Source organism: Vanessa tameamea, chromosome 7 (genome assembly GCF_037043105.1).
Source record: "Vanessa tameamea isolate UH-Manoa-2023 chromosome 7, ilVanTame1 primary haplotype, whole genome shotgun sequence".
In the NCBI taxonomy this organism is placed as follows: domain Eukaryota; kingdom Metazoa; phylum Arthropoda; class Insecta; order Lepidoptera; family Nymphalidae; genus Vanessa; species Vanessa tameamea.
Window position 1 is genome coordinate 12,931,016 of NC_087315.1, and position 15,433 is coordinate 12,946,448.

A 15,433-nucleotide genomic window follows, 5' to 3' on the forward strand; every position below is an offset into this window, starting at 1 on the left:
TAAATCGTCGCTAGAAAGGAAGAAAGGCTGAAGGGATTAGTGGATGTACACTGTACATGTAGTAAATTTAAATCCCACGCATGCGTATTTATGCGATTTTTTTTATAATTTGCTAAGCGGACTGGGAAATGGGCCACATGGACATTGGCGCCGCCGTAAGTAATATTAACCATTCCTCACTGTCACCAATACGACCAACCTTGAGAACTAAGATGTAATTACACTGGCACTTACTCAACCAACCGGAGTACAACAATACCAAGCATACTGTTGCTGCTGCGTTTGCAGCTGGAATAGGTGATGAGTGGTACCTACCCAGACGTGACGATTCGGCACAAAAACTCTACCAAAAAATATTAATAGGTAATAACGATGTTTACTCTCACCGCTGACCGAAAATTTATTTTAAACACAAATTAAATCACTTGAAGTCTCAGCTACTTACCAGGGTTCAGTCTTTGGTCGAAATCACGTGTTCTAACCAATGTGCCATCGCGACCAGTCCTAATTCATACAAAATTATTACGTTAAAATAGTTCGGAAACGAGTTAAACCGTCGTAGACCGGAGTCTACGTCCATTGTAACGACAATTAGTCAAGCTATAAAAATGAATATAGTAACTAATCTTTAATCGAAATCCAATATATACTTGTAAACATTAGATAGACGTTTTCAAATCAAACAGGTTTTAAAATTTTCCAATCTAAGTAGTCTCAATGTTACAGTGTTAATCAGTAACGCCAATGTCTCATTACAAACATGTCGTATACTTTGTTACAATGTAGCATTACGTCATTCGACTTTTTTATTTGGTTATACAATACACCGATCGTTGTTTAAAATATGCTACATTTATTATAGAGAAGTTGATTCATCTGGTTTGTTCCGCTATGACTAATGAACTGTTTGATAAGGGAGTTAAAGGGAAATCAATGTTATTAAATGAATTCAACGAATTCTTTAGTATCGAATCATTTGCACTTGTTTTGTACCTGTTATATTATCTGTAACGAATATTAGATACATTCGTTACGGATAATATGTACTATTTGCCTCGGTTTTATTATTGCGTTTATAAGATATATTTTTTATTTACATCCGACTATTTTTTTCCGCTTAACTGCCTCGTTAATCTAGTAACTAACTTATAGGGATTGTCACCGAGTCGTGGGTAGAACAACTGGGACGGTCCAACAAAAGAATTTACATAAACATACGAGCAGCTGGTCGAATTGATATAAGCTGGACATCGTTGCCTCTTCAAGAACCCATTGCTCGTATATACCAGTCGGAGCAACACTAAAGCTAAGCCCCTTTATAAAAAGGAGTATAAATAAATATTATACAACATCACATACATTACTCTGATCCCAATGTAAGTAGCTAAAGCACTTGTGTTATGGAAAATCAGAAGTAACGACGGAACCATATACACCCAGACCCTTTTTTTTTTTTGTTTAACGAGGAGGAAATGCATTTACGCATGCCGCCCGGTCGGGGGACCGGGACGGGTATGTGGGACTCAACCGGGGCCTAATGCCCCGTGCCAGGGCACGCTGATGCTAATGCCCTGTCCTACCCACTAAAACCATCCTCGGGTTTCCACCATGCCGCCGAGTGGTGAGGCAACGGGATCGCCAAGGGCATGCAACCGCGACCCCACCAGCGGCAGCCGCCGTAAGGCGGCTGAATATACATGGAAAGCGCGCCTAGTGCGCACCTTCCCCCTCATCCTCCACGTGTGAATGTGACGAACTCCCCCGAGTCCGCCACTGGAGGCTGGGCGTCAACGAAGCTGACGCCCTGCGGCGGATAAGATGGTAGGCTCCGCCGCTGACCGCCGGTGTAAAACACCTGGGAGGCTCGAGTAGCGAGCCCTCCCACTCCCTCCTAGCCAACGAGGCCACTCACATGGTCCGCCCTGACGCCGATCAGGGACGTACCAGGAGCGGCCCCGCGGCTTCCCTCCCGCCAGTCTTAGCCGTGGCCGACGAGCAAGCTCAAGCCGGCCCCGTTGCCCAGGGTACACCACAAGGAGGTGACTGACATGTACCCCTATACACCCAGACCCAAGACAACATAGAAAACTAATTTTTTTCTACATCGACTCGGCCGGGACTCGGAGTGGCATACCCATTAAAACCGGTGTACACACTACTTGACCACGGAGGTAGTCGTTAATATTGCTAGTATGGAATCGTGACTTACGTTTTGTTAGTAAAATAATGAAAAGTTAACTTCTAAAACGCTTATTAACGCAATATTGCAAACTTTAACTAAGCGAAAGTTGACCGAAACGTCCCAGCCCAAGTATTTAAGTTGAAGATTTCTCCGAGAGCGGTGGAATCTTTATTCTGACTCAAAATGTTTAAATCTAACCACAAATGTAAAATGTAAGTACTTAAATACATATGTTTGAGGAAAAATTGCTATGATTTCTATTAACACGATCGCTGGATAGTAGAAAAAAAATACCTTGAATCTAACTGATATATTCAATAAATAAATGTAAATAGATTCTCGTTAGAAACTAATTTTCAAACCGGTGATCGCTTAACATTTAATTTAATTCTATAAAATGGCGATTCTCAAGCGCTTATCGATGAAGTATATTTTGCTTTTTAGTACTCAGTAAGAAAAAGAAAGGAATTCGGATTGAAACGTTAAATTTAAAATATAATGTGTATATGTAATTCATAAGAAGTGTAATGTCATAAAAATGATTGAGCCTCGGTTATATGTCTGTAACCTAAAAGCCAGTTTAGCCTAAAACCCAGTTCCAATGTAACTTTTAATGGCAGCCTTGCAAGAATCGTAAAAGCGATTTATTGAATTTAATGTAATCGTTTACGTAGTAATATGCTGTTAATTATTATTTTCATTTCCATCTATAATTTGATCGTATATATATCCGGATATCCGAATAAACTGCTAGAAATCGATTAAAGAAACGAAATATTCCGGTCCTATCCTATAATAATCGTTAAATTATTTTTTTGATGTTGTGATGATGTCAATGCATGTATTCACAGCGTGAACTAGCCGACTCGAATCTTGAACCATAGGTAACCGATCTCCGGCGTCAGTCTGGATGGTTATAATCAAAATTTCTTAGTTAATTTAAAAAAAAATTGTCCCTTTAGACGAGGATTATATATTTTAGAGATGAAGAATTCCATGTATAAAATAATTTCGATAATTCAACGATACATCTCTTAAATGGGATGAAATCCGATTAGTTGAATATTTCATTTTGTCCGTAGACAATATTACTCAATTTCTTATTCGAGTAAATCAAATATTTGAGATTATTTTCAAAATAAGATATTAAAGAAGGATGAACAACATTAATTGAAGATTTGCCCTAAAACATATGCGTGTGTATAAAAATATACATAAATCAAACGTATCTATGTGTGTTAGAGTAAATCATGATTACTTTTATGTACATTAATATACAAGTTCATTACCCACGTAATCTATTTTTGTCTTAATAGAATTGCAATTAAGAATTGAATTACATTAGATCCTATATTTTATTCGCTAAGCGAGTTCGCGAGTCTTTTATTATTATTTTTAATTTGGACTGGTTTTCGTTTGACTCACATTGCGGTGGAATGCTTTAATTTTATTCGCATACCTATAATCCTATTAAACTAGACATAATAACTAGTTTTGTGTGGACACGCGCATTTATCTTGTCATCGCGCTATCATCCAATGTAACATTTTTAATTTAATTTCTATGAGATCCGGTTTTATCGTTGGAAGTTTTTATTATATAAGCTTCAATTCTAAACTGCTAGATAATCGCAAATTAGTGAATCACTACATTCTGTTATTTGTTATAAAAGTTAAGAATATACATCAATTTGGAATATTATTGAAGAAAATATATTGAGTTAAAGTGTATAAACTTATTCAGAACAACCGTTATGTCGGATTTCGTTCGTTTTTTGTTTTCATAAACACGAAAATTTAATGGAATTATTAGATTGTATATTTTTATTAAAAAGTAGAGGTGCTACTTGATTAGATTTCGTTAGTACATAGAATACTCCGGAATAAGTTTGTTATTGGGTATTCTAATAATTGGTTTGTTATATAATGTGAACGACGCTCTCCAGGCAGTATTTATTTTAGCGCAATTCTCGGTCCTAGCCAAATCCCAACAGACTCTATCCACATTTATTCATTATCCAGACGTTGAACTGTCTCAACGAGTTTGTTTATACTCTACGTATAGAACGAATTATCGAATCAATGTCTGTACGTCAATTATAGGCATATTTATTGAATATATATATATATATTTATAAAACAAAAGCGAATGCAATTTTTCATAGGAAATCGTATGACAAAGATATGGCCCAGTTCCAAAAAAACCTAACTTAATGGAAGATAGACGGGATCATATCAGTTTATGGTGAGGAAAATCGCATGTGAGGATTCTGCAATGTGCCACATCAAACCGAATGAAAAATGCATGCATAATCTAAATTTAAGGCGGATGAAATTACGAGGCGCAACTTGTTCTACAAAGATATAATTTTATGTATAATATGGTAGTTTGTATTTGTTCGCCGGAGCGACGAGCCCGTCTCGAAAACGCTTGATATGAGAGATAAGTCGCAAACACTACAGAAATTATGTGAAAAGTTGTTTGCATTTATACGATAAAACAGAAATACTTCGTTGAACTCGTTTAATTACTATTACATTACATTTACATTACATTAGCAGCCTGTAAATTTCCCACTGCTGGGCTAAGGGCCTCCTCTCCCTTTGAAGAGAAGGTTTGGAGCATATTCCTCCACGCTGCTCCAATGCGGGTTGGTGGAATACACATGTGGCAGAATTTCGTTGAAATTAGACACATGCAGGTTTCCTCACGATGTTTTCCTTCACCGCCGAGCACTAGATGAATTGTAAACACAAATTAAGCACATGAAAATTCAGTGGTGCTTGCCTGGGTTTGAACCCGAAATCATCGGTTAAGATGCATGCGTTCTAACCACTGGGCCATCTCGGCTCTTCATTACTATCTAATGTTGTAATTATGCAGTTTTAAAATTATATTGCTCATTGTGTAAGTGTTCAACACCTTGAACACTTAAATTTTAGTCTTACAACTCTTGTTTATATCCTTTATAGTAAATATTACGCTTCGCTTATATAAAAAATAACAGTGTGTTGTTTCAAATACAATACCAATTAGAGGACGTTTAGAGTCGAATTATTTACACTTAAGGACTACGACACTTGTGATGTAGATTAGGTTCCAGTAGATCTGATGCACGCGATCTCGTTTCAACGCTCACGGAATGTTGCTTTTTGTCATCGGCGATAATTATGATTATCGTAGCATATGAAATACGGCCTCAATACAAGTCGTGCGGCGGCGCGGGCGACGGTGGCGGCGCGTCGCATTGCGTCACCGACACCCGAACGAACGCTATCTGGGAATATCGACGAGACGACTCTGACTCGAATTCGAAGCATCAATAGCTCCTCGTGAAGTCGTAGGTTCTATATTGAGCTACGAACATTTCGAGAACAAACTATGTGCTTTACTGGATAAGAAATAAGGAATATTACTAATCGAATCAATTGTTTTTTTTTTACAAAAAGAAAATTTTGTACCGGTGCGATATCGTAACCGGTACCATAAACAAGTTTGTGTTAATATCGATTTGAAATTGATAGAATAGTTGAAGTCGCACATACTTGATGGCTCGACAGCATTGGATAAATGAATCAATATATATATTTATATAATAATTATAATTGTTTTTATGGTGTATGTTAGAATTTGTACATCTTTGGTCAAATAGAATATGACAAATAAACTGCTTGGACAAATTAGTTTTATAGTAAAAGTGGTCACTAATACCTAATACATGCATTTGTGCGGCTTCGCCAAATCGGCACATACGATGCGCGGTGAGCGGTCAACGAAGCGAGACGCTGCGCCCGCCTGACCTCGTTCCCACGACTCTTCATCACCAGGTGGCAGCGGTGACCTCTGCGATCTTCTCTAACAACTACTCGCGTCCTTGATTGGTAGCTTGGATGACTCACCGAATAAAACTACCATAAACGTTTAGCTTCATCTTTCCTTTGTTACATTACTGATATATGATATCATAACCTAACGATTTAATGAAATTGTTTCACTCGGAATTGAGATGTTTATTCTGAGAAACGAGATTCGCGATAAAATCGCCTTACAATAACAATCTTGACATCTTTATGTCCAAAGTAATAGCGTATTTAATTTGAAGTGCGAACAAGTACCAGACAGCGAGTGAAAGTGCACCGACGCGCCCGGAGACGACCTTGCTGTGCCGCGCACACGCGTGCCCAACCTCATTTGCTCTGTAGTCCGCAGCACCACTCTGTAACCTGCACATACCAACCATGCAATTTATTATCAACGATCAGCAATTTATTCTCAACAATCTCCCGTAACTGAAGGAAACATGACATCCGCTTATATAGTAAATTGTTTAAACGCTCTAAGTTTTAATTGATGTAATTGTTCCTAATTGAGGGTCGAGCAAAACGTAGCGTTTGAAACGGGTTACGGAGGAAAAAAATGAAACGGTGTCTTCCTCGCACGATGTGGCCGAGATGCGACGCGCGTGCGAACGTATCAATGGTGAAGAGAAATGTCCCACACGTTCACGAGTTTCACTTACGATTTAAATCATTTCAATCACATTGCTGATTTGTCTCACTTATTTAGCAAAACTTCGAACAATTTCTCTCAGATATTTGCAACCCGGAACTTTGTATTCGGAGTAACACGAATTAACTATAAACTGATCAATTCATTCAAACGTAGGTAGGAATGTGTCCGTAAGAACAGCTGATTTTGCCGTGAACGCGGTCGTGAGGTTGTTGACCATACTTTCGCCGCTGCCACGGTTCAGTGCTGTTGCATTGCTTAAACTTCAAGAACCTAAAATTGACTAGTTGAATAGAGAAAGATACATTTATTTTTATTGTTTTATATTTTTGACGGTTATGTACTTATTTTGCAGTTGCATTTGACACGAATTAATCGAGTCTATTGATAACTAAGATCCTTGGAAAACGTATGAATAATATCAAAGACAACGTCTGTTACAAGTAAAAATAAATATATATTGTATGTATGTGAAATTCCATGAAAAAATTTGGACTTTACAACTATATTTCCTATAAGCCGGAAACAGTGGTGGAGAAAACGGCGAGGTGTGTGACGACCGCAGTTAGGAAGTTGGTATCACCAGAGGACGATGAGGATGCGGCGTTTGATAGGGCAGATGATGTGGTAAGGTCGGCGAGGATCTTGAGTAGACACGCTAAATTGAATGCTAGTCTGCAAACACAAATAAGCTAAAAATAATTAATAGTTTCTGAACTTCTAACAGCTAGATTTTCATTCGCAGTAATTGCGTCATGCAAACGTAAAAATCTTTAAGGTAAACTGCTACAGGTAAATGCTATTTTTCTTCTGCATAATGTTCTTTCCTAGATGCAATGTGTGATTTATAATTTTTAATATGTTTATTATTCTAATGCTGGCTATAATTGTATTTTATACTACATACTCTGTTATAAACATTTTATGCAATGAAATTACAATCATATGTTGAGTTTTGTACGCTCATAACCTTTAGTTAATAGTGAAAGTATAGAATTTGAATAAAAACACCGCCTCCGTGGTGGATATTTAAATTTAATACAAAATAATAAGTGGATAAAAAGTATGATTTTATTAAAATAAAGTTAAAAGCGATAATAATGATAAAAATATATCTATATAATTGGCCAGCATTCTTTAGCGTATGGCGTCATTTCACTGATAATACCTTATCAGATCTCGCAGACGACAATTTTCAGCATTGTATTGAAACTTCGTAAAAAACACTTCCTCGCAGCGTAGTAGCGACTTCTAGCGCTAATACTAATTTATAATTACTTAAAATTGAATATTCACATATAACGATACCGTTTTAAATTAATCACGTCCGCGTATTATCAATTGGAAATATCATCGATATAAGTATTCATTTAAAATCTAGTTTATATATCGATAAATGCTTTTTTTTTTCAAAATACTCCAAATACACGTAATTAAAAGTAATGATAAATTGATTACCGCTATGATCGACTAATGCTGATAAAATATTTATCGCAAAATTCATTCATATTTTGTTACCGTTTAGCTAAATTCTGAATTTAATCGTTTAATTATCACGCTACTTTCGATAACGTGAACGCTCGTTAGAAATCTAAAAATTTTAAATATTTTATGCCCCGTGGATTTGTCTTTTCTCTTATATGCAATACATATTCATTTGTGAAACTTCTGTCATTTGTTTCGAAAGGAATACATCTAAACTGTTACATTAAATATATCATTATAATTAACATTTAATTTTTATTCGATTGCAATAAATAAAATAGACGATAAAAGACTTAATTGACTTTCGTTTTGAAGAACTTGTGTTAATAAAAATTAGATAGTTCAGTCACTCACGAAGGAGCGCCCACTATGTTAAATTATTATCGGCGTGCATTAGTATGAGCGACTCTCTTACCTAAATGATGTCTTAGTGTGCGTGAGACGATTATGAGTAGAGACAGCAAAAACATACAAATTAGATTATACTTGTTTAGTTTAATTTGATTTTTTTTTATTCTATATTGGTAAAGAAGTTACAACATCACGATTGTTCGTAAAAGTTTTTTTATATATTATTACACTATTTAGTATTCTTACGATGTGTTCGACTGTACACTTGCATGTTGTCCGCCGAAAAACTGGCGCTGAATTGTAATTAATTGTTGCCTTTTTAACGCTTTCCCTGGACCACTTGGGCACGCAACGAAGTCAGGGTCGCTACCATTCTCCAGATGGGTAAGACGAATGAGTATATGTAATTGTATATTTGTTTTCATGTAGGTTTTTTTTTTCATAGAAGTATTCAAACAATAAGTTTAGAATCTAGTTTAAAATCTATATTTCAAAAACGTGTACCTTCATGTACTACCCGTGCAGATAAATAACTACCGGCGGGTATAGATAGCGACAGGGTGCGAGCGAGAGGCAACGCCATTTTCAATTTCGTTCTTTACCTGCGCATGAGTTGTACCTATTTTTATGTACTACGAGCTGTGGAAAAGGTTAAGGAAGGTAATTCGTAAACACTAAACATGCTCGATGACTCAAGATTGGTCCAAGTGATTGATGACACAGATGAGCTACAAAGTAATAAAACATGATACGATTAATATACAAGTATATCCATGACGTCAGCCTCACGTTGTGATCAATATGCATGAGAAATAATGCTTCAAATCAAAACGTCTAAGTCAAGATCCTAATGTTTCCGAATATTCCGTTTTCTCCTTAAGTCAATGATTACGAATGAGTCCTTGTGAAATGTCAATATGCTAGGAAACTAATGTGTACAATTTCGTTTCCAGGTGATGCAACAAGATGTCAAGAAAGAGAATCCACTACAGTTTAAATTCCGGGCCAAATTCTACCCGGAAGATGTCGCAGACGAACTCATTCAGGAGATCACGCTCAAACTCTTCTACTTACAAGTGCGTATTCGCGGCTTTATATTCAGTACATACTGTGTAACCGGATATAAGTCTTAGCTTAAATTGTTCTGAGTTATTTGTTTTAGTTATTTAAACAGTGGTTTTATTCGGTAATTAATTGGAATGAAAAACACAATTGTATTTCTTTACAAATAGTAAAGATACTACAATGACTAGTCTGGATCTAAAGGGGTGAAATTTCCTATACAGGTAAAGAACGCAATCCTCTCTGACGAGATCTACTGCCCGCCGGAGACGTCAGTGCTGCTGGCGTCGTACGCGGTGCAGGCGCGCCACGGAGACCACAACCCCGCCATCCACGGAGCCGGCTTCCTCGCCAACGACCGTCTGCTGCCCCAGCGCGTCACCGACCAGCACAAGGTATTAATCGACACACGCAATACTTATTTGTGTCTACTTATAGTCTGCACCTTTGCAATATCATATAATAATGCATTTATTGCTGGCATAGTTTCCTGCTATCATTTGAATGTTGAGGCGCTTACTTTCTCAATTACCAAACTTGTACCTTACTTTAAATGTCATCATCAACATATCATGTGAAGTGTTTCACACAAAGGTTCATATGTATTTATGAATTCATCTCATAATGCATCTGTTATATGTATGTATTCATATAACTAACAACAAAACGACACAAGCCATCGCTGATAAAATTTCCAACTCTAACGAAAACTTTTCTGCCTCAGATGTCCCGCGAGGAGTGGGAGCAGAGCATCACGAACTGGTGGCAGGAGCACGGCGGCATGCTGCGCGAAGACGCCATGATGGAGTACCTGAAGATCGCACAAGACCTCGAGATGTACGGCGTCAACTACTTCGAGATCCGCAACAAGAAGAACACGGAACTGTGGCTCGGAGTCGACGCCTTAGGCTTAAATATCTATGAGAAGGATGACAAGTTAGTGAAAACTAGGGTTACTCTACCCTATTTACTTACTGTATAATTGATATCGTGTATGCATTGTTAAAACATGAAAACAGTTCAGTCAAAAAAAAATTAATTTACGTTGTGCCATATATATTGTATTACGAGTTGAGACAGAGATAGTCTAATGAATAGGACACGTGGATCCTAAACGATAATTTTGGATTCGAGTGCTTAATTCTTTTCAACAATAATTAATGTCGTTCTCAACGTTTAAGGAAAATATTGTGTGGTGTGCGTGCGCCGTCAGAAATGTTATCACGTGTAATTCTCGGTAAATTGCGAAACAAGTCGATGTCCTGCGGTCAGGTATTGACGTTCTGTTACAGCTTATTACAGCATTAGTAGAATTTAGTATTTCCGATTACCTTGAGAAATTTAAAATGTAACGAAACAATTTTAAACATTACAAAATAATTATGACGTAATTAGAGAAAAAAAATTAATTAGTATTAAGTATAGTTTAAAACTGCTCACTTGAAATTTCACATAGATTGGTATAAATAAACACTATAAATTATTAGTTTACGCCCGCGGTAAGGGTAACCCTTGCACGCGGTAAGGGTTTGGTATTCTATGCTCTTTTCTGTATCTCTGACGACTGTATAAAAACTTGACGATCTGTTGAGCAGTTACGTCGTGTAACAATCTGAACTCATTTGCTTTAATACTATCAGTTTCGATTTAAACCATGATATAAGGTAAAGTTACAAATAAATATTTTTTGTATCTATGTATTTGCTATATTTATTGAGTTGTATTCGTTATTATTTCATAATGTAAGTTTTTACTGCACCAACATATTGCCGTCTTCCATACACATTATCCTTCTAACCCAAAGGTTGTCTGGAAGAAATGGCTTATAAGCCATAAGACCGCCTTTTGCTTGGCCAATTTTCTTTTAAAGAAAATATATTTTGTATCTTTATGTATATTTGGTGTGCAATAAAGAGTTAAATAAATAAATAAAATAAAACTAGTACATTTATGTCCAGAAACTATTATTATAAAAATAAGCTATCACTCGAAGTAGAACGTAACAGCTGATATGTCGAATAGGCGATTACAGTAGTTTTGGCGTGACATAATCAATTGAGAAATAGATAAGATAATCACGCACGCGCGTCACAACTCGATCGAGATACGCCAAATCTTTTTACCGAGTAGGTACGTCTGCTTTAAATAAATGTTGAATTATTTCATGATTAAAATTAGAAATACGTGAAAAATATTTTTGCCTGTCGACATTTATAACGATTATTATATTCAATGCAAGAGTCTCACTTAGGATACTTGATATACCGTATTTTATTATCATGAAGGATGCCTCAAAATCTTCGTCACTGAATCATTAATTGAGAAGTTACTTCACAAAATATGGAATTAAACATTTGGACACTTATCTCATACTAGAGTATCCGAGATCGTCTGCCTGGCTAGTTTATAAGGCTGCTGGCCCCAAGGTCAACGATACGAACAGTAAAAGTTATTAAGTTTATGAGTAAATAAATTTTCAGTTGGTACTACCTCTTTGAAATTACCTAATATGTGGTTTCGCTACTGAACTCTAGAACCCGGTAGAACTGAGCAGTGGATGTATTTTCTTTTTACGGGTGATCCCTTACTATCGAGTCAGATATAGATATCGATCGAACGTAACCACAAGCAACTTCCAGACTGACACCGAAGATCGGCTTCCCGTGGTCCGAGATCCGCAACATCTCGTTCAACGACCGCAAGTTCATCATCAAGCCGATCGACAAGAAGGCGCCGGACTTCGTGTTCTTCGCGCCGCGCGTGCGCGTCAACAAGCGCATCCTGGCGCTCTGCATGGGCAACCACGAGCTGTACATGCGGCGCCGCAAGCCCGACACCATCGACGTGCAGCAGATGAAGGCGCAGGCGCGCGAGGAGAAGCTCGCCAAGCAGGCGCAGAGGTGAGCCGCCCCCCGCCCGGCCCGCCCGCCCCGCCGCCCGCCCACTCACGACTTACGTTCTGTGCAGGGAGAAACTGCAGCTGGAGATAGCGGCTCGTGAGCGCGCCGAGAAGAAGCAGCAGGAGTACGAGGACCGCTTGCGCCAGATGCAAGAGGAGATGGAACGTTCGCAGGTAAGCTCGATCGAAAGATACGATTTCTTATAATTCTGGTACAAATTAAATTCGTGCACTAAATCTGATGACTTATTTGTGTAGGCGAATCTGTTGGAGGCGCAAGAAATGATCCGACGGCTGGAGGAGCAGCTGCGACAGCTGCAGGCAGCCAAGGAGGAGCTCGAACAGCGTCAGAACGAACTGCAGGCCATGATGCAGCGCCTCGAAGAGACCAAGGTACGTTTAAGATAAACGGTCCTGACCGTCGATATTTCCTTCGAGGCCATTCGATGATGTAAAATAAATGAGACTCTGTAATGTGATTATATAATAACTTATATTTGTAGAATATGGAGGCAGCCGAGCGACAAAAGCTGGAGGACGAGATCGCGGCGAAACAGGAGGAGGTGTCGCGAATCCAGCAGGAGGTGGAGATCAAGGACACGGAGACGCGGCGTCTGCAGGAGGAGGTGGAGGAGGCGCGCCGCAAGCAGGACGAGGCTGCGGCGCTGCTGGCGGCCGCCATCACGCCCACGCACCACCACGTGGCCGAGGCCGGCGAGGACGCAGGCGAGGAGGCCGGCAGCGGCTCCGAGGCCGGCGAGGAGGCGGGCGGCGGCGAGCTGGCGCGCGGGCCCGACGACCTCGTCGACCCGCTGGCCGAGCGCCGCACGCTGGCCGAGCGCTCCGAGCGCCTGCACAACCAGCTCAAGGTACGCCCCGCGACCCCGCCCGCTCCCTGCCGCTCCCTGCCCCTCCCTGCCCCTCCCTGCCGCTCACTGCCGCTCACTGCCGCTCACTGCCCGCTCTCGTTACAGGCGTTGAAGCAGGACCTAGCGCAGTCCCGCGACGAGACCAAGGAGACGGCCATGGACAAGATCCATCGCGAGAACGTGCGCCAGGGCCGCGACAAGTACAAGACGCTGCGCGAGATCCGCAAGGGCAACACCAAGCGCCGCGTGGACCAGTTCGAGAACATGTAGAGGCCGCACTCGCCGCTCCGCCGCCGACCGCCGACCGCCGACCGCCGACCGCCGCCGGCCACCACACGACAGCTTTATATATCATACGGAAGTTTGTACACACGGCGCGATTCGTCGGATGAGTCTCGTCGGTCGTCGACGGCCTCTCGATCGACGATCGTAGTCTGCGAGGCGAAGGCGTGCGCTCGTCAGTCGAGTCGCGCGGTCCGATGTCGCATTCGACTAGTCGAGTGCCAAATACTAACAGATTTTCATGGTTTCGTTCGAAGTGCGAAACCGCGAATTAATTGCAAACGGGAGGGGGGCGGCCGTCGGGGTGCGACCGACGTTGCATATTGTTCACACCGTCCAGGCGATATTTAGCTGTTTGATTGTCGAAAGAGGTCACCTTTATATTCTGTAATCGAAAGGTCGAATTAGAACGGTGCTTGCGTGTTTTTACAAATCGGATCCGTCGGGCGTCGTAGTCGGGACTATAAGTGTAAATATTGATTATTACTATTATTAATAGTAATTTTATTTTAGACTATAATGTGCTATAATAACCGAATATGTATACATTGTTCGAGGATGTATCTTCGAAACCGAGAACACTGAGATCATAACGGCACACAGATTCGTTTAATTAATGTAATTATTTGTAAGTGATTTGAATTTTATTCTATAATAATGATTATGTATCGATCGGGAGCATCTTGTGAGTCATAAATTAAAGCGCTGTGTGCTTCGTTTTACTTTAACTTTTAACATGTGGTCGGCCTGTTAAATATTTGTTGATGTACGTGGGAGAGATGCGTGGCTGTCGGGAGGACGCGACTCGTCGAGGCAAGCGAGGAGTCCTGTAGCACTTCAGAATATATCGTGTCGGTTTGAGCCGACGGCTATATCTTTATATAAATCTTAATCTTAAAAGTGTAAAACACCAATATTTTCGAGGATATTTAAATTTACAGCTAGTTTTGCTCAAAGTGGAACAAGTGTCCGAAGTGTCTTGAGAGTAGTGGGGGGTGAAAGGGAGGGGCGACGGCCCATATTTATTTTTATAATCATTTATATTTTAGATATAGGAGTTAGCTTTCATGTGTAATTAATTATCGTTCGTTTCTGAATCACTTCGTTCCCTCGTTATTATTGCTCGATGTTCCGAATGGTTACTGATATTACGTTAAATACGATATGTTGTGTAGTTTTATATCGGTTCGCTGAACGCCACGTCCTACTGATAACTGCTTATATATCGGCCTTCGTTTCTTAATTATTCATACTTAATTCCTGAACAAAATTCTAAACTAAAATTTAAATATTTAATTGTATGCTTATAGGATGTGTATAATGTTATTTTTAAGTGTATTAAAGGCATTCCATAAGTAACAATGCGGTGGCGTGTACTTGGTTATTGAATAAAACTTGAGAAATTATTTGTACGTGTTATTAACAATAAGTGCCATCCGTCGCATGTCCTGGTCGTTGCTCGCAGCCGGAATACAGCAGTATTGAAAGTTTATCTTGTAATCGTTTCGAAAATATACAATACCACGTTGCCTTTCAATATAGGATGAAATTTTTTTCAAATAAAATGTTTAAGTAAATAAATTGAGTTTTATTCCTGATTTATATAATATATTATTTTCTTTATATATAATTTCATTACAACTTAAGGATAATTTAACAGTAACGGAAAAACCATTATAATATATTGTAATCATTAAAAAAATCATTGAAACGTCATTTATTTTTATTAACATTATGTACAAATTCTCTATGTAAAATAAGATCATATTTATTATTAAAGATATCCTTATTATA

General features: G+C 39.1%; 1 protein-coding gene across 2 annotated transcripts in view; it reads left to right on the forward strand.

The window, feature by feature from the left end:
- LOC113395692 (moesin/ezrin/radixin homolog 1) overlaps window positions 1–15,220 on the forward strand; it is a 35,843-nt gene extending 20,623 nt beyond the window's left edge. For both annotated transcript variants that reach the window (XM_064215459.1, XM_064215458.1), the window contains 8 exons: window positions 9,481–9,603; window positions 9,814–9,984; window positions 10,314–10,525; window positions 12,229–12,489; window positions 12,557–12,662; window positions 12,747–12,881; window positions 12,992–13,357; window positions 13,463–15,220. In XM_064215459.1, the coding sequence (XP_064071529.1) occupies window positions 9,481–9,603; window positions 9,814–9,984; window positions 10,314–10,525; window positions 12,229–12,489; window positions 12,557–12,662; window positions 12,747–12,881; window positions 12,992–13,357; window positions 13,463–13,627 (1,539 nt within the window). In that variant the 3' untranslated portion in view covers window positions 13,628–15,220. The remainder of the gene's footprint in view (window positions 1–9,480; window positions 9,604–9,813; window positions 9,985–10,313; window positions 10,526–12,228; window positions 12,490–12,556; window positions 12,663–12,746; window positions 12,882–12,991; window positions 13,358–13,462) is intronic.
- The last annotated feature ends 213 nt before the right edge of the window (window positions 15,221–15,433 follow it).